The sequence below is a fragment of the Actinia tenebrosa genome, unplaced genomic scaffold (assembly GCF_029948245.1).
Source record: "Actinia tenebrosa isolate PJP-AT-01 unplaced genomic scaffold, QUT_ActTen_1.0 PGA_scaffold0__85_contigs__length_37466705, whole genome shotgun sequence".
Lineage (NCBI taxonomy): Eukaryota > Metazoa > Cnidaria > Anthozoa > Actiniaria > Actiniidae > Actinia > Actinia tenebrosa.
Genome location: NW_028292569.1, coordinates 36,917,477 through 36,942,559, shown reverse-complemented (window position 1 = coordinate 36,942,559; position 25,083 = coordinate 36,917,477). Strand labels below are relative to the sequence as shown.

The window sequence follows — 25,083 nt, the reverse complement described above, 5'->3', positions numbered from 1 at the left end:
CGGGACAAAAGTTGGGCTTTATAAGACGCGGGATTTGAAACTAATCATTTTAGTAGCTGACTGAGTAGAGTTTTGACATGCAGTAATTAAACCACCGAGGGATTTACTCACGCAAAGCGATTAAAAATATCTAGTTTGATGAAAAAAGAAAACAATATTGAGCTATATTAAAAACCGAGTTATGAATTGTCGTAAATTAAAAGGAAATTGGCCACTTTTTGATGGAAAAATACCATTTCCTGGCTTTGTTTATCGCATTATTAAAAGTAGTTTTTGTCATGGCTAGGTGAAAGGAAAGTAGTTAGCCCGTTTAATTTGACACGTTTTTCGTTCGCGTTTTGTGAATTCAAAGACGTTCCTGGCTGTAGTCTGAAAGATGTTAGCGTTTGACCATCATTTGCCCGGCCTAATTTCCCATGCATTTAATAGCGCTCTGCTAAGGCAATGTATGTTCACACTACTCCCATTTCCTTGGCTAACACCTTTGGCTTCGACTTAATCGAACTTGTTTTTTTTATCCCCTTCTAATCCTGGACAACAAAATAAACTTTATTAAAGATATTGTCTCATTCTGCACGGAAAGTTTAAACCTTTATCGGAGTCTTTTTTGAGGGAATTTTTATTGTTAAGTTTAGTAATTTTTGCTTTATAAAATGATAGTATTTGCTACTGACTTTACATTGCACAAAGTCGAAAGCATGGTACCTTCATGAAACCTTGTAAAAATAAATATAAGCTTGCATTTTGAGCCTTTTTGATCGGTGATTATCATAAATTGGTGCCGCCAATGACATGGTTGTGATAATACTATACCCATAAGCAAGCTGCCGCCGTACCTACTTGAACAAAGTGGTATATTTTAGGGTGGAAACACAAGCAGATAGCATGCAAGATAATTTTGTTTGTATTGACTTAGTAGAGAATAGTTTATAGAAAGAAAGACAGAATACCTTGGGATTATATATATAGTTTTGCTCGATATACAGGGTTGAACACTGCATCCTAGGCACACAGAAGCAACTAGACTTCTTAATGGAGATGAAGATCAATCAGTAGTAAGTATATCTCAGCCTATCAAAATCATTTCCGGAAGACCTATTGATTGAAACTGATTTTACTACGAACAGCAGATTGGAAAGTCCTGTGCTCGCGAGCTGTCTTGACTTTATAGTAGTGGAAGGCAAATTGCCGAGGGTGTATTCGAAGAATTTGCTCTTGGCTCGTTACGCTTTTGGACTAAGAACACAATTGTTTTTGTTTACGGCTAGATTTAAGAACCGTAATAGCAAACGGAGCAGAATTCGACGGAATTTTAGAAGAAAAATCGATTGAAAACGAAAGAACTGCTTGCAAAAGCACTTAGAGAATCGATCATTAGTCGAACAAAATGACAGGGCAAGGAAGCACTAATTTCACATCAAATACCTCAGCACCCGACTACATTAAAGAACCGTTATTCCTAGAGGTCACAAGACTAACTGTCGAAGTATCCATAGCTGTACTCGGGGTTCTTGGCAACGTCTTGGTATGCCATACAGTCACCAGCAGCAAAAAGCTTCACTCCGTTGCGAACTTTCATATCCGCAACTTGGCCATTGCAGACCTCGGGGTTTTGTTGATCAACTTTCCTCTCGCTGTCATCAAAGAACAGGATCCCACCAACTGGCCTCTGGGCGAGTTTTTCTGCAGGTATATATACCCAATAGGAGATGTTTTCCATGGTGTATCCGTGTGGTCTATTACAGCCATTGCCATCGACCGTTACCGTGCAATCGTAGGCGGCATAAGACGTGACAGGAAAAGAGCGCTGAAAACTGCAAGAGCCACCGTCATTCTAATCTGGCTAGTTTCTTTTCTCATCGTCTCTCTTCCACTTTTCTTCGTCATTGATTTCAAAGATCTAAGACCTCTTTATGAGGTCGTTGATTGTACCCCAAGCTGGCCCGACCGACTGGACAAGAACATTTTCCATCAAACGTACATGATTGGAATTGCAGTATTTTGGTATATTCTTCCTCTGTCTGTGATCATATCGACGTACATCAAAATAGGGCAGAGACTGAAGGAAAGCTCTCAGTTCCACAAGGCAATAAGAAGATCCTTTTCAGCCAAGAAGAGACGACGTAGAGAACAGATCAATGCAAAAGCTAAAAAACTTCTGACTCCCGTGGTAGTCACTTTCGCTGTCACGATGTTCCCATTGAATGCTTTGCGCTTAGCAATTACATATTGGGAAGAGCTTCATTGGGATCGTTTCATCTGGGTTTACTACAATATTACTGTTATTTGCGTTATTGCTAACTCGTCCGTCAACTGCCTTATCTACGCTCTTGTTAGCGCGGAGTTTAGGCGTGAGTTTAAGAAAAAGTTCTATGGTTGGCACTCTCCGAAACAGCATTTTGAATCGGTGAAAAGCACTTCATTACTGCAATCAGCCACTACACTACAGAAGAATGACTTGAGAGCAGTAAAGGACAGAGAAACAGCACTATGATCAGAAGTGATAGAAGAAATCCTTTCTGCTCGACTCAAACAAACAAGTGATATATACTATGTATACACTGTATAAAAATATCTGTTTATTCGCGCTTGTTAGAAAATTAGAGCACTAAACGATCGATGGACGAACTTGCCGAACGTTGAAGCCAAAATTACTCAGGGGAAAAAAAAAAAGAAACAAAAATGAAATCAAGGGAAGAACGAAAATCTTAAATTTTCGCGAAAGAAGGATTTATGACTATAACAAGGGTACTTGAAAATGCTTTATTTTTTTCTCTTTCTTGCATATTACAAATACAATAAGCCATCAAGTTCTACAAGACATTACGAGATAAAATCAGATTACTATATTAACGAATGCATTAAGTAAACTTTAGAATGTGTGAGATCATATCTGTTAAATAAATAGACCGGTCCTTGAACCATGCAGCAAGATTAGAGAATGTTCCGGCACACGCAACATATCCGATTAAGACCCGAAGACACTACGAATTATGTAAATTAGTCAAGACCTCTAGAATCGAATCATTTATGAGAATAAAAGTAAGATTACGAAATACATTTAAATGGGTATTTGATATTGATTTGTTTGCTATGTTACGGTCGAAACAAGGTTGCTGGAGTCGAACGCGAGCCGACAAAGTATCGATTAAAATTGACGAACAGCTTACAGGAGACGAACGCGAGCCGACAAAGTATCGATTAAAATTTATGAACGGAGAAATTTTGTCAGAACAATTTTTTAGTTCGTTTTCGCCATAAGCGTATACGTAGTGTCGACCAATAATTAATAACTTTAATATTTGAAAGAAAAACAAAGTAGTAATATCAAGAATAATAAATCAGTACTGAATGCTTTTAAAAAACCTGAAAAGCGCTCATTCTCTTTGGTGAGTGTGTTCAGGGATGGTCTTTGCATCACACACACAAGAGATCTTATTGTACTCCAAGACGTACTACTCGATATGTCAACGCACTACTTGAATACATTGAATCGGGAGTAACCATTGATCAAAGTAGAATAAGAAATGCTGTTGTTGTATTGTTTTAGAAACCTCAGGAGTCTTTGGCTAATGAATGCAGGTGACTGTTGGTACTCGATGGGGGGTAAATCTATATAGTTAATCCTTGGATTTTATATTTATTAGTGTCGTTCAGTAGTGTATTAGTATTGTAGAATAAGTAAAACAAGAAAGGGCTAAGAACTAGACACTCAGCACGATACAGAAAATAAATAGATAAAAAAAGGCGGAAGAGAGGGAAAGAGCAATGAATGAACGAACAACAACCTCACACACTTAATATCATTTACTTTTCTATTATTATCATTATAATATTTTCTACTTATATTATCTATAATTAACAATTCATAATGAATTATGATCGTATTATACGTGTGAATAAACTGAAAACATGAACGAATGAATCAGTGTCAATTAAGAGTTTTATTCAGCACCGAGGCGTAGACAAACACTAAAAGAGCATCAATCTTCTTGATTTATCAATAAAGTATCAAGCGTAGTCAATGAGTTAGGAAGTATTTATTTGTTAGGAGGGGGTAGGGGGGTTTTGCCCGAATCCAGGGGAGGACCATTAAATTTCTACCCATCAAATATTTCATACCACATAAAGGGGAGGGTTAAATAACAAATTTCAAGGGAAGGGTCACTTTTAAAAAAGGGGGGCTAAAGATGTTACATTACTGTTTATAGGGCCCACACACCCCTCCTAAAAAATGACTTCTCCCATATTTCTGAAAAGTTAATTAATGTCAAGAAATGTTGGCTCTTGATCAAGGGGGTTTTGGCTGGCCTGAGAGTACGGGCTAATACGCAATTTAGAAAACTCCTTCATATATCGCTCTTAACCCTTACAAAGCAAACTACTCAGTTTATTGAATAATCGGCCTCCGGGTATTATTTCTAAATCTACAGCCACTACAGAAATGTCAGCCTTACACATGACCTGAATATGACATGCTGAGAGCTAATGTCTTGCTAATAAAGAGACCCTGTCCGGGCTCTAATGGTACTACAACTCGATGAAGGCAAAGAATTGCAAAAGACACGGCGGCCATGATGGATAACATAACAACAGAAAAATTCATTGACAAGTCTTGTTCAATTCATCCAACATGGCGGCTATGACGTCATGTACAAACAAAGATACGTGGAACAAAATTTCTCTGGAACCTTGGAGGATTTCTATTTTTCGTTTGTCATTTATATACTATACACGCGTGCGGAAGCCGAGCTTGATTCTAAGTCGATAGGACGTCAGTTTCGAATTGCACTTTATCATACTATGTATCTATAGTCATAAAGCTTAAATAAAGCTTCAAGAGAAAACTACGAGATGATCATGGGAATGCCGTAAGAAAATGTAACACCTCTAAACAATAAATATACTTTTTTCATTACCAGAGTGCTTCTAAATTTCATTTTTATTTCACATGAGCATCACTTTGAGCTCACGAATTTCATGATAAAAAAATAGAAATTTGAGGTGCTCAATACGAGGTATTCCAACGCCCTTTGCGATCGACTCGCGCGTGGAAACATCTGCCCTATATCGAACAATCTTAGTGGAAAAGAAAGCAGTAAATACTAAGAAATGAGGCTCTCTGCTGTCGAAATCCACAGTGTTTTTATCCTAATAATGAATGAATTGATTTATTTAAGTAGATCCCCATACTGTCTCCGGTGTTCTTATTCCTCGAGTACTTTATCAAAATAACTCGTTAAGGTGATTATGTTGAGCTTGTTAGGGATTTTATGTGTTAGAAAATGGACGGATATTTGCAATCAATTCAATTACGATCCTTAGTATCGTGAATAATGGCGTGAAAACTAGAGATTAGATGATGGCGGTCATGTTTCCACGGATCGATCTACGATATCGTTCCAATTTTGCGAAGCTTAAATACGTGACTCAACGAAAACTGCTCAACGAAAAGCATGAATATTGGGAGGCTAACATCGTCTCCAGTTCACATCCGGAAAAGAATAACCCTTGTCGTGGTATATTACTTTGATAATCACATTTTTGTAAATGGAGGTTTTTGAATGTTTCCATCGCTATTTCAGCGTCGACAACATTTACCATGCTGCTTCTCAGTATGTTTGTGGTCAAGTCAACAAAACAAAACAAAAACAAACAAACAAAAAAAAAACAAACAAAAAACAAAAAAAACAACATAAAAACAAACAAACAAAACAAAACAAAACACACGCAGCGCTTTTTCTTGTGTTTGTGCTCACAGCGCAATGAAAAGTAGACCTTAGGCTGTAAGGTAGTATAGGGAATTAATGAATGGGTGCTAACGACTGTAAAATCCTCATAGTCTTTGTGTATCGTGTTCTACATGCGCCCAAAGGATGCGGCCTAGATTGAGATGCATTAATCTTAAACTCTGCTACCTTATGGTGATTTATATTTTATTTCAATATATTGATCGATGGATGCTGTCCCCGGATTGTACGATCTAAAATTGAAAAAAAAAAAAGCGTTTTTAACTTTCAACTGATGAAGCGTATTTCAAGAATGCGCGCAGCTGTAGTGTGTGTCATGCCTAACCTGGAAAGATTCGACATTTATTTTCTAGTTTGAAAATCGTGAATACTTTACTCGGGGTTCCTGTGTAAGGACACAGGAATTCCAGTCGAAAGTGGACATTGATACTTACTAATGTCGTAGCTCTGAATTGGGTCCGTTACGATTCGAACTTTGCGGGCCACGCGCTTCAGTGCGCAGAGGTGATACGAAGCCTTGTCGTTGACTATTGTAAAAAGAAAGAAATCATGTTAAATAGAGATGGATTTTCGGTAGTTGGGGTGACATGCAACCATCTGTTGAAATATGTGTCATTTAAACGTGTACGGTCTGCACAACTCACGGTTCCCAAATGTAAGATTCAAGCATGGCCGACGGATCTAACTCGGATCATAACGAAAATTCGCTTAAATTTCAAAATCCCAATATGATCTGTGAGTTAGTCGTGCCCTAACTCAAATCAGTCCAGAGGTTGTTTCAGGGTTCGATCTGTGAATTAGTCGTGCCCTGACTCAGATCAGCCCAGAGGTTGTTTCAGGGTTTGATCTGTGAGTTAGTCGTGCCCTGACTCAGATCAGCCCAGAGGTTGTTTCAGGGTTCGATCTGTGAGTTAGTCGTGCTCTGACTTAGATCGATCTTCCAGAGGTTGCTTCAGGATTCGATCTGTATATTAGCCATGCCCTGACTTTGATCAACCAAGAGGTTGTTTCAGGGTTCAATCTGTGTATTGACCGTGCTCACTTATATGTTGTTTCCAGGATATCGATCCAGGTAAAATGTAAAGGTTTTTTCTAGAGTACATACCTCTGCTGTCGACTTGTAGAGGCCTGACTGTCAGCTGTTGTGGATTCTTCTTGTTGTTGTTGTTGTTGTTGATTGTGCTGCTCTGTTGGTGGAGTTCCTAATGCGATTCCAAAAGCAAGCAAAGAAACCGCAAAAGCAGCAGAATTGCCTGGACTTGGCTTTAAAAGAGAAGACAAACTTGATATCGTTGAGGTTAACGTGTGAGGAACATACTGCGCACCGTCCTGCGCACCTGCAAACAATACAAATGATGACACTGAAAACCTTTATATTCTTCTATAATAACAATGAACCTTACTCACGCGGCAGTCAAAGCGCATGAATGCGAGGCTACGAAGGGGAAAAAGTAATTGTATCAGCAAGACCTTATCTGATAACGTGATTGTATTAACATGGATTGACCGATCACGTGATTGCATGGACAAGATGGGACAGATCACCTGATTGTATCAACAAGATTGGACAGACCACGTGACTATATCAACAAGACTTACCACGAGTAGGATTAGAGCGTGTCAGCATCTCACTGAGTGAAGAAGAAAGAGCGCCCAGGTCTTGAGTAGTACTGGCTGATGTCCCTTGGTATAATGCTGTGCTTTGAGAACTGTGTGAATGAAAGAGGAATAAAAGATTCCAAACTGTTTCTCTTCTCTCTTTTTTCCTTTCTTTCTTTTAGAATTAAACCTAGCTTGACCCCTTCCTACCTCTTTCCCAGCCTCCCTCCCTTCCTCCCCTCCCTCCGCTGGTCCCTTTTTTATTCCTTTTCGAACTGGAAAGTTTAAACTCCCTCTACTTACGTAGCTTTGCCGGCTGAGGAACGACCTATGAAAGAACAAACAGAAGGTATGATCAACTGTGATAAATAAAGTACTGATATGATATGATCAAGTGTGGTCCTACCTAGGAGTGTAAGCCCCTCACCACGGTTTTTCTCCCTCTGCTCTCTTTCCATCTGGGCTTCCTGTGCATAAACATAAAATGAAGAAATAAGGTTTGCGCATGCTTGGGAGCTGACCGCTGTACCGAAAAAACATGGCACCGACATCTAATCGAATACAGTAACAACATCAGTCTAATCTAATAGAGGTTTTGCACCATTACGTGCCCATCCCATAATGCTGCTTGGGCTTCCTGTGGTTAGATGACAGAACAATAAAATCTCTTTGCTCTCGGCAATTGAATTCTTTCTCATGTAAAACGATCGTATTGTTCCTGCCATCTAACATGGCTGCCGTCACGTGATGGTAAATACTAGTGAGTATAAATTATATATCAATAGGACGTTTGTATGATGGCGTCACTGACCTCTACTACCAGACTCCCTTGCACACTTCCTTTTATTCAGTTAATTAGCACCAATTGTCTTACTATTCTCATGAGGAAATACAAATTTGAATAAGAAAGAAAATTCGCGAAGCATTATGGTAGTGGGAGTCAAATGACTCCATCATGCAAACGTCCTATTTACTTTGGCTCTTCTTTCAAGGTCTTCTTTTCTTTTTCGTTCTCTTTCTCGTCTTCGTAACTCTTGTTCTTTCCGCCATCTTTCTTCTTCCTCCCTTCTCTTCTCTTCTTCCTCCCTTCTTCTCTCCTCTTCTTCTCTTCTCTTCTGTTCTTGTAGCTTTAATTTTTGTTCTTCAGCCATTTGTAGCTTGAGCGTGTGGTATTTCTTGACAAGTAAACGTGAACGTACAATGGCTTGAAGGCGGTAAAAACCCCGTCTCATCTAGTAAACGTTTAATATGAAATAATCAGGGGGGAAACTAGAAGGCAGTTGAATGCACCGATATCAGTTACACTCATAAAAAAAGACAACAACAACAACAACAAATAAGATACTATAACAGAAAAGATGGCAGACGGACAGACAGCCACAACTAATCTGTCTGACTGAGACCTTACACTGATAGTCTGTAATGTAGACACACAGACGGACAGAAAGACAAAGCAATCGCGTACGCAGAACCTTTATTTATTTTTTACTGCGCATGCTTGTCGTCAAGCATGCGCAGTAAGGAATAAAGGCTCGGGGTACGAGATGGACAGACAGAGCCATTAGAATACTTTTCATGTTTCTGAAAAAGCCAGTCGACGCGCGGCACATTTTTTTTGTGCTTTCATCCTACAGTTTATCCATCAAATCAAACCATGTTACACTGGGATAACCGAGGAAGCCTTTTGATTGAATGAAGCTAAAAACCAGAGGTCTAAGTATTATTGAGGGCGCAACCACACTTTTATTTATTTACATAGCAGGGCAGCAGACACACTTACCGTGTTATACGCTCGCCTCTCTTTGTACCCTCTCCATGTTTTCTGAATCACAATGGCTCCATTCCTTTCTTTTCGGACACGTTTTTGTTGAAGATATTTTCTAATATTCCTTTGTAGAAGAACAACCTTGGACGTGAGGAGCCTGGAGCGAGCATTTTCTAGAATTTTGTCTTGAGATTCCTACAAAATATTCAATAAAGATAATATTATTCAGAACATACTTTTTCGACTATTTTTCCTTTGAATTTTTTCTCACCTTTAAGAAGATTCTCCTCGTTCCCATTACCCAGCCCGTGCTGCTGAGTAAAGAACTGGCGATGAGTTCCGAGACTTCTTGTGGATTGCGTGACTTGGCTTCACTGTCACGCAGAAGCATGTGATATCGTGTGACAAATTCTTCGAAGGTGTGTCGCATAGAATAACCAGCCTTTCGAACCCTAATAGATATATAAATATTAATAATAATAAATAATATTATTAAATGAGAAGATAAACTATCACAAAAGAAGTGTATTCCCAAGTGCCTTTGCGAGTAGGCTTTTGCAAAATTGAAGTTAAAGATAAGCTTGTTATGTAAATCTTTAATATTAACAAAATACTCCAGAATACTCTAAAATTCAACTTTTATTCCAGCCTAAACTCTAAACCATTATTGGATTATCCTTTTGGCTACACTTTCTCAATAATATTCGTTAAAAAATTTGCCTAAAAGATTGATAAAACAAGTGAAATATCAAAATTGACATTTCTACTCCGATCCCAAGATGGCAAGGTTTTTGACACTGCTCCTTAAAACAAGGAATTGGATGCATCTAAGATGAGAGTTACTAAACTATATTAGTTCATAATATTGCCTGTGTGTATTGACATAACGTCGTGAAAGTACAAAACTGATATCAAACTCAATTTACTTTATCAAGTCGATATTGACTTTCGGCATTTTTCATGTTTCATTTTAAACATGACAGAAATCAGGCTTATTTATGTGGGCACTAGGATGTGGTAGACGAACTGTTGACTAACACAATACTGATGAATTGAGAAAGTTGATTGAAAATAGGAAGAGAAAAAACGAACCTTTTTTCGTTTGATGCAGAATCGTCCATTATCGTGATGATATAATAAGCATGCATTGCGGTCGAGGGTTAATAATATTAACGCATGCGCATTGGTGAATTACTCATCGGACCGCCATTTTTTCTTTTATTCATTCATCATTATTCGTTGGTTCTTTTTTTTCCATCGCTACAGCATTGTAATCGTTTTTATAGTTTGACTAGTTCTATAGATTTGTTGTCTGTAATGGGTGAGTCGTGGGGGGGGGGGGGGGGGGGGAGTAATCTTACCTAACTGTTTCAAGCATTCCTGAATACTTCAACTGTTGCCAGCACAACTGTCTGTCAAACACCTGTATCATTAAGATTAAAAGAGGGAAAGTAAATCCTGGATGACAAGAAAGAATAAGTAGCAATAGTAATTTATCCAAGTGAAATAACAACCTTACCATGGCTTGTTTATGGTTGTTCGGCTTGATGCAGCGTACAAATGATGAATGACAGTTCGATAGAGTCTTCATCAAAACATTTAACGAACGTCTGAACTGCATGCTTAAAGTGGGAGATCGTTTTCTTGTCTCTGTTCCCTGATCACATCACAGAAATGGGGATTAGAATCTTAGACAAGACAGCAAATTATATTAGGACCGATTTTCATTTGGGAGAGAACTGGTAAAACAGAGGGTAGACCATTGAGAAAAGAAAACAGAACGTCGAGTATTATTATTATTATTATTATTATTATTATTATTTTGCATGAAAAGTAAAAACGAATAAGGGAAAACAGGGCGTGTATGGGAGGGTACAGCAAAAGTCTTGCATCTCAAATAAGGGAGGGGGATTTGATTACTTCATACCATTCTCCTCCCTTAAATAAAGAACGATCCCCAAGTCAACGAAAGATAAGATGCAAAGGAACTTTACCCGTCTAATAAGAAATATTCTTAGATTGAAGTATAGATGTTAGATATTACATACCATGGAACGTTCTTTTATGAAAAAATCGAGCAAGAAGTTTGAGTCACTTTGAGCTATCAAATCAATGAGATCACCACTGAATGTGTCACGATTCTTGTCTAGAATTCCTGTCATCAAACAAAACATGTATGGATTATTAGATTATTCCTTCCTTCCTTCCTTCCTTCCTTCCTTCTTTCCTTCCGTTACATCTTCACCTTCAGATTCATAATACACAGTCCCAGCGAAGTGCACGACTCCAAACTTCGTTCTTTCCAATGAGCTGCTTTTAACGAAGTAAGGATTGTCTTTATGATTTGCATTCAGCTTGTGTAGAAATGACTCGTCTGTTCCCTAAAAAAATCCAGAACCAATTGTACAATTTTACCTTTAGCTTTTGACCATTTTTCCAATCGAGGGAAGGACGTCATGCATATCATTGTTGCGCGCAATCTAAATATTATGTAGTTTGATATCTATAGAAATCATTTTCTCAAGCCCGTGATGAGAATAAATGCATTTGGCATATGAGAAGATCGAGTCTCTAGAGATATGGGGAATCAGCAGGACAAAATCTTTGCCGAGAAGAAAAAAATTAAAGCATTGTGGTCTAGCTTAGGTACAACATTATTTTGTTCATCATGCCTTATAATGGTGATGTGAGGTGGTGAACATGGTGCATTGCGGTCTAGCTTGGGTAAGAACATCTATTGTTCATCATGCGGTGTTACTTGAACCCAAGCTATACCACAATGCATCATGTTTATCGCACTCCGAGAAAGCTCTTGGTGTTTACCTGAGGGAATCTACTCTCTTCGTCCATTAGCGCGATAAAGTTCATAGGTGCGAGGGCCAGCATGTCGAGAACGTCTTGATTGTCTTGGAAGGTCACTTGTTTCCACTCGATTCCTTCCCGACTGTACTCTTCCTGGAATTACGTAGATGAAACATTGAAAGTCAGCGTGACGAACGAATTTAAACGAACAAACAAAGGAACGAACGAACAAGCAAGCAAACAAAGTACTAGTAAACATGGAGCAAAGAACAGGAGATTTTGTATGACAAAAAGACACCATGACTCTCAAATGGTTTTCCAATTCTTCTTATTGGCTGATTGGCTGGTGCGCGGGTTCTCCGCATTTTCATTGGTTCACTGAGATAAGAGTGCAAACTATTTGAGCGTCATTTACCACAGGTATCCCATTTACGAAACAAATTGCTCTTGTCATCCATATGTATATTACCTGCTCGATTTTGAATATCTGCGCAACAAAAAACTGTTGAAGGTTCTCGTTTGCATAGTTGATGCACAGTTGTTCAAAGCTGAGGAATGAAAAAGTTAAATAAAATCATGATTGTGCCTGACAATATTGACTTTGCAAAAACTATGAAAGGGAACGAATAATATTCCCCAAAGAGAAACGAAGAGGAGTGAAGAAGATACACCTCCCTTGTCCAACGTTCGCTTTCCAATTCACTGCATAACCTATCTATCCTTTTTACAGTAATTCTCAACCATTCTAGGTAATTGCTTTACCTGTTCACGTCAAAGACTTCGAAGCCAAAGATATCCAGTACACCAATAGACGTGCGACCGTCTTTCTCGTCCTAACAAGACATGAGAGAAACGTAGATCCCTTTTTGGTAAGCATTGATTTCGTTTTCAGGGAACATTTATTTTGCTTAGTCAAGTACGACAACAAAATATCTTATGGTTCTCGAAAGCAGTTGCGGAATGGTCGTCGCGACAAAAAGGTTTTGATGGACGTAAATCAAGGCGATTCCATGACAAACACTTTGATAGACGTCCATCAAAATCCTATTTTGTCGCGCGGCAGATCGTTGCCGTACCTTGGGTTTGTAGATTGAGGCGTTTATCTTGCGGACGATCCAGACGAAGGTTTTACCGTACAATCCTTTGACAAAAGCATCCCTGACATCTGTGGCTTTGCTGTCACTCAGTGGACTATAGATGACTTCACCTGATGCGTATGTGGACTTGAAGGTAAAGGCTTTCTCCATCGTGTTCCGTGGAAGCTGTTGAGCGATAAAAATTTAAGACTATAACCCCAGTTTCAACAGAAGATTGTAAGCACCTATTGAGAATCAAGACTGACATATTCAAGCGCCTCTCAGGTCTGAGGTTCGATTCCTGTACTCGGCATTACACGTGAGTAGAGTATGTTAGGTTTCTTCCTTGATTCGAGGGTTTTTCTCCGGATTCTCCGGTTTTCTTCCTGCGCAAAACCTGATACGCTAAATTCTTGGTCTGCGCGCCTGCGTTTCCATTCAATTACTACTCCTGTAGCCTCCACCTCTACTAGGTTTACTGCACCATCACTTACCCCAAGTAGATCTTCAGCGTAATTTGTGTGTTCAGCATTCATGATTTCGCACGATTCCATATTCTCATGGACTGTAGCTACAAAAGAATCAAATCAAATTTAGCCTGATTTGCCATGCATTAGGGACAATAAAAGTGCGCAAACATATGACTAGGATATAAGAATGAGCCTTAATAGAATGTACCTTGAAAACTAATATTCCCCAGATGCAGAAGGGCGGCCATTATCTTGAATATGCGCCACATTTCTTCTTCAGTAAAAGCCAGTACCTACAGTAAAACATATACAACAATCGTAGATTGCGTGACCCAGAGTAAATTTCATGTCACGTCTATACCTAATTATAACGTCAGGTTTCAAATGACTGTGAGACGCTTTTGGTACAGTTACTGTCACGGTATCCGCTTGAAACTAACGGCAAACGCTAAACCAATAACAGCGCAAGTAATCACGATTTATCCAGTCCGAACCTCTGACATAGAACCGTCATGGTCTCGGCACGGCACATTCGTATATGGTGAGCTTTTCACAGTCATTCGAAATCTACAGATAATGATTCTTATACCTCCATGGCTTCCTTGATCACGTGGAATGCACGTGCTTCATCCACACCCTGACACGTGAAGCAGTTCCCCTGAGACAAGTAGTAGTAGTCCTGTGGTGTTGTGAGATGGAGTGAGCGCAACTCTTGTGGGCTCATGCCTGCTAACATGCGGTAAAATATGTGGTAATTCCTTTCATCTGGCATCTAGAAATTAAACACGAATACTTGTGACAAGTTCTTACAGCGCTTATCTTTGATAATTACTGTTAAGGACATCACTTTCTGTATCCATTTTTACATCTAGCGCAACCTGCGCAAGCACGCTTTTCGATCCAACCAGGGGACGCGCATTGTTTGAACCAACTTCTTTCATCGCTTTAGAGGCGTGAATGATAAAATCGTGTTTACCGCTAACCACTCACCTGTAACCGCTAGGAATCAGACCCCGAAAAACGCCCGCAAACACCGAGAAACAATCGGCATCAATGAAATTTAATATGGCTACTCTTCCATCGACGACTTCGTTATGACGCCTTGACGTTTGAAGGAAAACGCCTGACGTACTGCAGTTGGAGGTTTGCGGGGCTAGCAAGGTCTATATTCTTGGAATTCTTACGTCAGCTCGAAGAATTTTTCGAAAAGCGGTTCTGTCATGTTAAGCATTTGCGCAAAGTTGCTATTACTTTACATTGCCATGTAGAACAATACTATATATGATTAGCATCATATCCTTATATTGCCTTTAACTGACCTGGTTCACAATACGCGACTTCTCCAATAAGTAGTGTTCGATTTTTGCTCCTTCAATGACAGCTGACTTGTTGAAGTGAACATCGATATATTTACCAAATCTACTTGAGTTATCATTGCGAAGGGTCTTGGCGTTTCCAAATGCTATGACGTCAAATCACACAATCATCATTAAACTTGAAAACTACGTCATGGCTGTCGTGCTCTGTTAGATGTAGTCTGATTGATTTAAGTATATACTTTATGTACGTACCTTCAAGTATTGGGTTCGCTTGTAGAACTTGCTGTTCTATTCTGGAATGTTGTCCACTTACAGTCGCTAGATATTGCAGGATGAACTTGGTGGATTCTGTTTTACCTGCGCCACTTTCACCACTAAAAAGATAATAGTCATCTCTTTAAATGAGAGGAGAGGATGGGAGAGGATGGGAGAGGAGAGGAGAGGAGAGGAGAGGAGAGGAGAGGAGAGGAGAGGAGAGGAGAGGAGAGGAGAGGAGAGGAGAGGAGAGGAGAGGAGAGGAGAGGAGAGGAGAGGAGAGGAGAGGAGAGGAGAGGAGAGGAGAGGAGAGGAGAGGAGAGGAGAGGAGAGGAGAGGAGAGGAGAGGAGAGGAGAGGAGAGGAGAGGAGAGGAGAGGAGAGGAGAGGAGAGGAGAGGAGAGGAGAGGATGGGAGAGGAGAGGAGAGGAACAGACGAGACGAGAAGAGGGAGGAAGAATAGAGAAGGATAGTGTAAGAAGATAAGAAGTAGGAGATGTGAGGGGAACTAGGAGGGAAGGATAGTGGAGAGAAGATGTGAGGGGAACTAGGAGGGAAGGATAGTGGAGAGAAGATGTGAGGGGAACTAGGAGGGAAGGAGAAAATAACTTTAGTAACGTTCCATACATCCATGAAGTCATTACACTAATTTCAAAGTACCAATTCCACCATACCTTATAACAATACACTGGTTATGCTTCTCTCGCTTCATAAGGCTGTATGCCTGTTCTGCTACAGCAAAGATGTGAGGTGGTAGGGCAGTCAAATCACGTCCTTGATACTCATTGATGTATGTAGAGTCGTAGATAGGAAAGAAAGTGTACGGGTTGACGGCTACCAGCACTGAACCAATGTATGTCTGACAAAATAAACGCTATCGGTGTTAACATTTCATCTGGGGGAAAAAATTGCCTCCGAAGAAGGCTTGGGCCTGCGTCGTCACCGGTAAGAGCTGTTCCTAATATCACTAATAAATATTAATAATCAATTAGTTTATTATTGCTTACGTAAATCTGCCTTTCTCGGTATCGTATCAGTAGGTTACGTAGAATTCCTGCTTCATTTAAGTCACCAAGTTTGATCTAGAATGAATAAATAAAGTCATTAAGTTCATTTAGTTTGTGAAGTAAGCTAGAAGGTTTACACCATAATACAATGTTTCTTACCATATCGTCGACGGTGTCCACACTGCCTTGGTGCATTCGATTCAATAGTTCAGCTTCCGCACGTTGTATGTTTATCTCCTGTTAATAAGACAAAGGATTCGTCGCATCGTGTTTTTGACCCTAGTATCCAATGAAGGCATGGTATAGCATAGCTCTCTTAAGGATGAGATGGTTATCAGTTTGATTGACAAGGGCATCCGATGGAGGTCCGTTATAGCTCTCTTAAGGATAAGATGATTGTCAGTTTTTTTGACAAGGGCATCCAATGGAGGTCCGTTATAGCTCTCTTAAGGATAAGATGATTGTCAGTTTGATTGACAGGGGCAGCCAATGGATGTCCGTTATAGCTCTCTTAAGGATAAGATGATTGTCAGTTTGATTGGCAAGGGCATCCAATGAAGGCATGTTATAGCTCTCTTAAGGATAAGATGGTTATCAGTTTGATTGACAAGAACAACAATTGAAATCTCCGAGTCAGAGAACAAGTAACACACTGTAGCCGACGTACCGAGAGCAGCTTACTTCACACGCCACTGATTTTTCTATTTGCGCAAGTCAAAATTAAATCTATGCAGTCGTTGGCTTTGAAATCCACTTGCGCAGGTTACAATCGCTCCACATGTCGCGCGCAAGGAATAAAAGAAAGTAGAAGGTAGTTCAATTACTTGGCACTAATGCGCACACTTTGTTCTACCTGTACAGAGTTTCTCGCATGGTCTGCTTACCCGTTCCTCATCATCTTTGAGGACAACCTTGGATCCTTCTATCGACTCGACACGTGCGCCTATTGGAATACCAAAACCCCCGGGAACGGTGCTGTCGTCCAACCAGACATGTTCGCCTTGCACGATTAGTGACATCTTCTAGAACCTGTGAAATTAGTCAATGTTGAATCAATGATGATGGTGATGATGGTGATAATGATGGTGTTGATGATGATGATGATGACAGCGAATCTACATACAAATATATATCCGATATATATAGCGATATCGTCCAAACTGCTGTTTGCGCATAAATTCTTGCACCTAAAAATTTCCTGTGCCAACACATCTATCTATATATTACTACTGCAAGCGCACGTTAAAAATATCGCTAGAGCCATTTGCTTAGCAACGTCATTGTACAAATTATCCGACCAACTTTACTCTTGTTTTACAGTATTGCAGTCAGTCTTATTAATTTAATAAACTTAGACATTCAGTAAAGTACTACGCAGTCATCCGAATAACAAAATAGGAAAAATCTAAACTGGTGCATTGTGAGGATCATAATTGAGTTTAAAAAAAGATTTAAGCCGATGATCTGATTCCTAAATTGACGGAAATGTAACACACCTGAAGACAATGATCTTGGGTAAATACCGTCATAGTTTACATGGATATTTTCAATTAGACAGCCATCTAAAAACACCATGTTTATTTCGGCAAACCATTAAATATTCAACACACATGTAATGTTAAGAAAAGTCAAACTTCGAAAGACAGAAACTCCAAACAACACCAGACAAAAAAACTTAGTAGATGTACATCGCTGAACATTATTAGAAGATAAAAAAATAGGAGAGACTAAAAAGAACGCAATCAACTTCTAACTTTTGAACACATTTTGATAAGTTACGGCCTCCAATGCACAGAGAATTATAATTTTCAAGTCGATATATAAACTCAAACGCCGTGATCAAATGCATGCCAGCTTAATTGTAAATACTATACTTACTCGTTTTATTGGTCCACAAATTAAGACGTTTTTAAACCTGGAAGGTGAAAATCTGAAGCTCACTTCATCTGCAGGTCGAGTTAATGTAGAACAAAGTCGATAATATTCTAACTGAACTTTCGCTCGCTAACTGTGACGAAACATTACATATTTTCGTTTGCAATATACAGCTTCAACTTCAAATTCGTTTCGATGCTCTTTGAGTGATTATTTCTTTTCTATATTTCGTAGTTGCAGTAGTTTTTTATGTTAGTTTTGCTTGAACATTTCCAAGTCAGATTTCTGGTATTTATATCACACGGCATAATTACCATAATGGTTATTAGAGTTATCTATTATATAATGAACGGATGACTGATGATTGAATTGAATGAATATGAATAGATTAACCTCCCACTCCAATAACAAGACAATCAAACGTCATCCAATCAAGACATTTCCATACAGTACGTCTGTAAACAAACCAAAACATTAATTCAAGGTTGAAAAAATGATTGCTTTATCCTAGTAGAGACCAATTTGCATTCTTAGTTTATTTTTGGGAATTTTTTTCTTTTTCGAGATTTTTGAAAATTTAGAAATTAGTTAACGGAAAACGTTTTTGATAATGGATAAGTAATGTAAGTAATACTCTAGAGTTTAATGATGATGAAGTTGAAGTACTGAAAACCACGACTCGATTTTTTGGTTTCATCTCCCCCCCCCCCCCCCCCCCCCCCCCCCTCTGCATCTAGTGTATAGTTTCCCTTGAAGAATGAGAAGTGAAAGAAATAAGGGAGATGGATGAGCGGACCTTAAGCCTTTGTGGGGGGGGGGGGGGGGAGTGCACGTGCACCTGTGCTCCCCCCTGGTTACGGCCCTGCCACACACGAGAATAAAACTAAGAAACAACTCAGTGAACTAAAGTTCCAAGATAAAGTTCTTTATTCGTAGATAATGCATAAACAACACTCACAATGAAAATCTTTTTGTCTTTAATCGACAATGAAGACCAACAATGTAACTGCAATACCTTCTGTAGCTTTGTACAAAGACAAGAAACGAAAATCTACAATATTTACATCAGACTTAATATTCTAAATAAGAACTGTATCAAACATATTTAACTAAAATGCTTTTTTCTTGGTTGTGATCATTAAACTGTACAAAATGAAAGAAAGACAATTAGTTACATTAATATTTAATAGAACTCACGTCTCGGTAAATATTCCCCGAGATTAACTTCGCCTTCGGCAAATAATTGCTTTAGTATTTTTAACACAAGTGAATTTAATAAATAATGGAGAAAGAGGGTTTTTTTTGGTTCAAGTTCTATTTATCTCTGCAAGCAGCACAAGTCAACAAACGAGTGTGCGCTATGCGCGAGTTATAATATAGCAGCATAAGACGTACATTGGACCAATGAGCGAGCCGGATTTATTAAAGATGCCAAATAGTAATAGAAAGCAAAGAGTATAGTATATATCTCATTTACCTTGTACTTGTTGTCTAGTGATCCATACTGTGCCATTAATACGTTTTTTATCGGTCTGTTTGTTTTTCAGTTCGTCTTGCAGCTTTCCCCATCTTTCCTGCATACGTAATTGTCTTGTTCCCTGACTTGATATTCTATCATATTTGAAAAAATCATATTTAACGTTTCATGTAGAGGGGGGAAATGTTATTAGGTTGATGATGAATATGACTATGATTATGACTATGATGATGATAAATCACTGATTGATGGGGGTGGTGGTGGCGACGATCATGGTGCAGTTGATGGTGAAAATGAGGGTGATGATAGTGATGATGCCGATGACCATGATGGTGATGGTGGTGATAATGGTAATGATGATAATGATGGTGATGTTGAAAGTGATGAAGGTGATGATGATGATGTTGGTCAGGACAGTGATACATGTCAGATGATGGGGAAGATGCTGGTGATAATGATGGTTAAGGATATAGTTAGTGAATATTCACCTATCCTGTATAAGTGAGTTCATCTTGGTATGTACTGTATTATCTATACCATACGGTTCATTGGTTATAGGCATTCTCCAGTAACGATCAATTGAAGGGAAAGAACGCAGAGGAAATGTAAACAATGTCGATGTCTGAAAGCGATAGAAATATATAATATTATTGCTTCACTATTTAACTTGTTAAGAAACTTACTTTGAAGTTTGCTATTATGGCTCTTATATGGACAGGGAGGTGAAAGAGAAGAGAGATAAAAAAGCTCAATGGAGGGGTCATAAAATGCTGTCTATACTGCATTAGTAGCTGACAGAGCAGGTCATCAGCTGATATCTGTGTTACTCAGCAGAACAGAAATGATATAAAGTAAACATACATAAGATTTTTCTCCTTCTTCGTCTTCTTCTTCTGAATCTTCATCAGCACAAAGACCTGGATTGTAAATAGAATAATTCCCATGCATTACACATCGTTAGACAATGGTTTCTTGAAGCACACTGATATACATACAATTCATGAGTCAGTCATTTATTAAGAGTAGCTTCATTCAAAACAGTTATTTTATTTCACCTTTGATGACCATCACTTGGCCATCAGCAGCTATACAGGGGGTTGAGAGAGAATCTATCTTGTATGGTTGTGGCAGAGCAATGTGGCACATTGCTGTGTATGAGATGGTGTCAAATAATGTAATACGTCCACTCTCTCTACACACTGCAATCTAAAGATACAAGAACAACCATTAGACTGAATTTGTCTACCCACATAAAATAAAGTTTGTATGTATGGTAAATACAGTAGCTTGTAACAATATAATGTGGAATCAATGAGCTTACCACTTGTGGTGTTTTGGACAAACAACAGCCTGATATCAAGGCATCTGATTCTACTGCAGACCTGTGTCAACAACCAAGCAATCAATAATACTGCACTGGCATATTGGCATAAAGCATTCTCGCAACATTATTTTTCAAAACAATTTTTAAGATGATCATTGCTATGAAGTATTTTTGGTATACTGCAGGGGTGGATCTAGGGAAGGGTTGCAGAGGTGAAGGGGGAGCTTGATCCCCTCCAGATGAGCTGTACTGCATTATCGGCGTTTGAGTACCCCCTCCTAAAATGAAAATCCTGGATGTTGCAACCCCCTAGAAAAAATCCTGGACCTGCCCTTGTACTGCATAAGTCAATCAAAGTGTTTCCATGATAATATAAGACAAGTTTTCAAGGGAATGTATAAGGCATGTCATGGAATTGCCTTGATTGACATCCGCCATAACCTTGTTGTTTGACACAGCAAACTACATGAGTTCACAGTCAGGAGTTTTGACTTGCAAAATAGTTCATTAGAAAAATTTGATTTAATAATATAATCTGCTTACTCACTTATCAACCATTATTCTAACGGGTGGGCGGCATGCTACACCACACTGGACAATCCTAAAGCTGCCATCTCTACATGCGACAGCTAGATTTGCAATAGGTACTGGTGATGATAGATATGATGGTTGGTCTTCTGAGTAAGGCTGTGTCATACTGCTTGGTAAGAAGTGCATGAAGGTGATAGTAGAATGATTGGTTACTGGACACACTCTTAGCAAGAGACCTGGTGATAAATGAATGAACAGCAAATGAAATAATGAAATGTAAGATGAAAGGGAAGGAATTTTCATTCATTCGTTCGTTCATTCATTTATGAACTTTGCCTTATGGGCAGGGAAACCCCACACAAGGGAAATATGTGGCTTTCACGTAACTCATCTAACAAGAAAAGATAATTCAGTATTCCATTTAACCAACATGGTGGTGATGAAATGTGACAACAAATTAACTTCCGACAGTACTAACCATTATGTACATCCCATATAACAACCACACCATTCTTCAGTCCCTAGAGCCAATACAGACATACAACTACTAACGGCACTGGTGCAGATCTCTTGGGCATTAGGCCACACAACTTCAGGCTTTAGCTCAATATCTAGAATGAATTTGAAAGAAACATATTATATTGAAGTCATTTTCCAAAAGGAAAGGTTATAAAAAGAACAGATGTTTACTGTGGTTTTGAAATTCTGCAGGACTCCAAGATTTCAATAGCTTATTGCGAAATCGTTTTTTTTTTACTGCCGCCAGTCAAGAATATCAATGGTACTTGACTTATCATGTTTTTGATTGACAGCAGAGAAAAACGAAATATCAGTGTGCAGCTTGCAACTACCGAGTTTCCAGAATATGGAAAACAGCAGTAAAGGAAATGGTTCCCCTGGATTAATGTACCTTTTGCTGTCTTGACGAGTGAGTAAATAAATAGGTGTGTCCCCCCTGTCCACCAGACAGCTATGGAGTTAACCTTGTCTGTTAGAAAGTGAGAAAAAGATATAATATTGTGATTTAGTATTACAGACATTAATGAATAAATAGTGAAGTAGATAACATAAACCATCAATAATCAGAGTCAATCAACGCTCACTTGGTGCAGTATCTAAACCAGTTGGAACAAACTTTCCTGGTTTTAAGAAATGAAATGAAGGTTGGCTGAAAGGGAATAAAAAATCAATAGTAATCATGAACAGCCATCTACCCCTATCATGAACAGCCATCTACCCCTATCACGAACAGCCATCTACCCCTATCACGAACAGCCATCTACCCCTATCATGAACAGCCATCTACCCCTATCATGAACAGCCATCTACCCCTATCATGAATTAATTATATCATATGCTTCCCTGCCAGCAGTCTCCCTTGTTGACAAGAATCGTCAACAAGGGAGACTCTGCTAGCAGGGAAATTGTAAGCCGAACTCATAACAGGGGGTATCACAGAACTGTAGGACTGACACCTAGCATGTTAAACTGGCCACATCGATTGACCCATTCAACTTAATGGAAAGTGCCTTAAATATAACAATATTTCTTTGCTTCTTGTCTGGCCATCTGCCAACGGTCAAACACTTTAGTACTTTTGAGACTTTTTTTTAATTTGGAAAATCCGTAATGGTGAGGGATTGGACTGGACTGGATCTTGGATTGTAAAAAAAATCAAAATTTTTTTGGCTAATTTTCAGCTTTTGAATGGGTATGGATAATCTTAATGTAAAGGAAAAACATGCCCAACTGCTAAAAATTGGTTTGCGCTTCTAAATTCCGAATTATAAGAGTTTTTTTAATTTGGAAAATCAGGAACCGTGCATGGCTGGACTGGACTGGACTTCGGTTAAGTGGATCGTCGGATCGCAAACGTGTTTTTTACGACAAATTTGCAGGTTTTATCCTACAGCATTTATTTGAACTATTAAAAAATAGTAATTTTATGCTAAAATTTTACAAATATATCAAGATAATTTTTTTCTCATAATTTGAAAAAACATTCTGCTACATTTTTGATCACAAAAACAATCGTTTCTTGCCTGGCCATCTAATAACAGTCAAACGCTTCAGTACTTTTGAGACTTTTATGTGTTACCAAGGTCTATTGAGTGTGGTGAAGACAAAATATTAGGCTGTGTGGTAATTGGTTGAAATTTTATTCCTATTGTTTTGAATTCTTGAATTTTGATTGGCTGCAAAAAACTAATTGGATAATTTATTACAGTACGAAATCTATCCAAATTAATTATGAATGAAAATAAAAGCTTAGGATAAAAATGAAAATAATACCATAGGTGCTTGTGTGGGATCATAGATTATGAAATAGTAAGTGAGAAAAATATTGGAACTTAAAATAAATTCGAATCAATCTATACCTAACTTCAGGTTCCTGTTGATCATCTTGGAAGTACTGCATTTTCTGTTTATGTAAACTCCTAAAAGTCATTTCAGAATGTTGAAAATACTCTGATGTCAAAACATGATTGACTCCAGTACCAATGACATTATTATCAGGGTCGATAGACTTTAGAGCTGCCGTGTAGTTAGTTGCAGCACAAGGACCCACTGCTGGTGGGGAACGAACTCTGAGAATGAGATTCAGCTTACTGAATGAGGACTGAGATGGCACACCTTGGGCAGAACCAGGACGAGAAGCTGGAGGAGACTAAAGAAAAGAATCATTATGAAGGGCTGGACATAGAAAATTAGTGGGGGGCGGATACGAGCTTACTGAACTAGGGCAGGGAGGTGCACTTAGCAGAATCAGGATGACTGGAAGCTGCTGAGGGCATTAAAGAAAATAATCATTATGAAGGCTTGACATAGATAAGCAGTAGGGTAAGGGTGTGGTTGAGAGGTGGCAGTCTTTTAACGATACTAACGTCATTATGTAGTTATCAGCACTTACAGAAGATGACTTAAGTGATGCATTTTCTTGTCCCTCACTGGTCTTGTGCTGTTCAGCAAGACTACTGTCATGATGTCCCATATCTTCCGTCATCTTCCTGGACTTAGGAACCTGAAGCACAGGCTCTACCTCTTTAATCCAGGAATCCTTTGGTATTCGATAAACTTCAAACCAGTTCTCTGTATTTTTAACCTCCCAACTAATACCAACATAGTTACCATCGTTAGATAACTGCACAAGGGTTGTCATTGCTTGTTTATTTGTCTCATCTGTGAACACTTTAGTAAGATTTAATTGATCTCCAAAGAAACAAAACAGCTTTGCTACCTCATTGTTATCAAGGGTACAGAGGACATAGAATCCTTCACACAGAAGAGAAGCACACATCTGTTTGACATTTTTTGCACTAGGATCTTCACTTGTAGCCACACATTGTCCTATCAACGCCTCTACCACAGAAAACCCGCTACTATGAGCTACAAACAGATACTTGCCGCCCTCATCACTACACATACAAGATGGCTCTTTCAGATCAAACAGGGGTCTGCCACAGTCATAACTAGGGAGGCATTCTTTTGACAGCTTCAAGGCCTTTTTATCCTCGATTCCTTCAATGATATTCCATGCTCTATCGAATATATAATTGACTGTTTTATCTACAAGTCGAAAGGGTTGAGGAAGGACATCAAAGATTTGTTCAGGATCAATCAGGAATTCTTCATCCGCTTCTTCCTCGTCTGAAGGTGGTGTAACTGGCCTTTTTTGCTTCTTCAATCCCATGTTAAGTATTTTAGCTATCTATATTTAAAATATGGCTGTTAAATAAGTCCTAAAAAGATAGGAATATTAGGCATTTTTTAGCAAAGAAGCTTTGTTTGTCCGCCATCTTTGCTTGACAACCGTCTCCAGTCTACCTGACCACA

The 25,083-nt window shown here is 38.8% G+C and overlaps 3 protein-coding genes across 3 annotated transcripts; 1 reads left to right on the top strand and 2 right to left on the bottom strand.

The window, feature by feature from the left end:
* Nucleotides 1–810: 810 nt before the first annotated feature.
* LOC116299946 (neuropeptide Y receptor type 2-like) lies at nucleotides 811–3,854 on the top strand. Its single transcript, XM_031708675.2, has one exon. The coding sequence runs from the start codon at nucleotides 1,388–1,390 to the stop codon at nucleotides 2,492–2,494; it is 1,107 nt and encodes a 368-aa protein (XP_031564535.1). The 5' UTR covers nucleotides 811–1,387; the 3' UTR covers nucleotides 2,495–3,854.
* Nucleotides 3,855–3,925: 71 nt separating this feature from the next.
* LOC116299972 (unconventional myosin-VIIa) lies at nucleotides 3,926–18,240 on the bottom strand. The gene is made up of 27 exons (XM_031708709.2): nucleotides 17,921–18,240; nucleotides 16,927–17,071; nucleotides 16,202–16,279; nucleotides 16,043–16,117; nucleotides 15,710–15,894; nucleotides 15,034–15,155; nucleotides 14,782–14,924; nucleotides 14,052–14,234; nucleotides 13,671–13,755; nucleotides 13,487–13,563; nucleotides 12,993–13,178; nucleotides 12,679–12,749; nucleotides 12,386–12,464; nucleotides 11,938–12,069; nucleotides 11,360–11,495; nucleotides 11,163–11,269; nucleotides 10,634–10,771; nucleotides 10,476–10,537; nucleotides 9,386–9,566; nucleotides 9,130–9,309; nucleotides 8,324–8,581; nucleotides 7,756–7,816; nucleotides 7,653–7,677; nucleotides 7,350–7,459; nucleotides 6,856–7,087; nucleotides 6,185–6,277; nucleotides 3,926–5,983 (listed from the first exon to the last, which is right to left on the bottom strand). Coding segments are annotated over exons 2-27 (3,135 nt in total). The 5' UTR covers nucleotides 17,062–17,071; nucleotides 17,921–18,240; the 3' UTR covers nucleotides 3,926–5,982.
* A 581-nt stretch (nucleotides 18,241–18,821) lies between these two features.
* LOC148914212 (WD repeat-containing protein 93-like) lies at nucleotides 18,822–25,070 on the bottom strand. Its single transcript, XM_089025645.1, is given in 13 exon segments — nucleotides 18,822–19,060; nucleotides 19,395–19,528; nucleotides 19,883–20,016; nucleotides 20,256–20,311; nucleotides 20,450–20,600; nucleotides 20,716–20,776; nucleotides 21,266–21,485; nucleotides 21,728–21,770; nucleotides 21,772–21,860; nucleotides 22,160–22,237; nucleotides 22,353–22,417; nucleotides 23,628–23,917; nucleotides 24,161–25,070. Coding segments are annotated over 13 exon segments (2,106 nt in total). The 5' UTR covers nucleotides 24,941–25,070; the 3' UTR covers nucleotides 18,822–19,055.
* Between the last annotated feature and the right edge of the window lie 13 nt (nucleotides 25,071–25,083).

Bases quoted from the DNA above. Each gene is read 5' to 3' on its own strand.
- LOC116299972 (XM_031708709.2), bottom strand. From the start codon at position 17,061: ATGTCACTAATCGTGCAAGGCGAACATGTCTGGTTGGACGACAGCACC. The intron at 12,070-12,385 runs GTAATATACATA...ACGTAATTCCAG, and splicing joins AGATATTCAAAATCGAGCAG to GAAGAGTACAGTCGGGAAGG. The intron at 8,582-9,129 runs GTAAGTGTGTCT...AACGTTTACTAG, and splicing joins AGAGGCGAGCGTATAACACG to ATGAGACGGGGTTTTTACCG.
- LOC116299946 (XM_031708675.2), top strand. From the start codon at position 1,388: ATGACAGGGCAAGGAAGCACTAATTTCACATCAAATACCTCAGCACCC.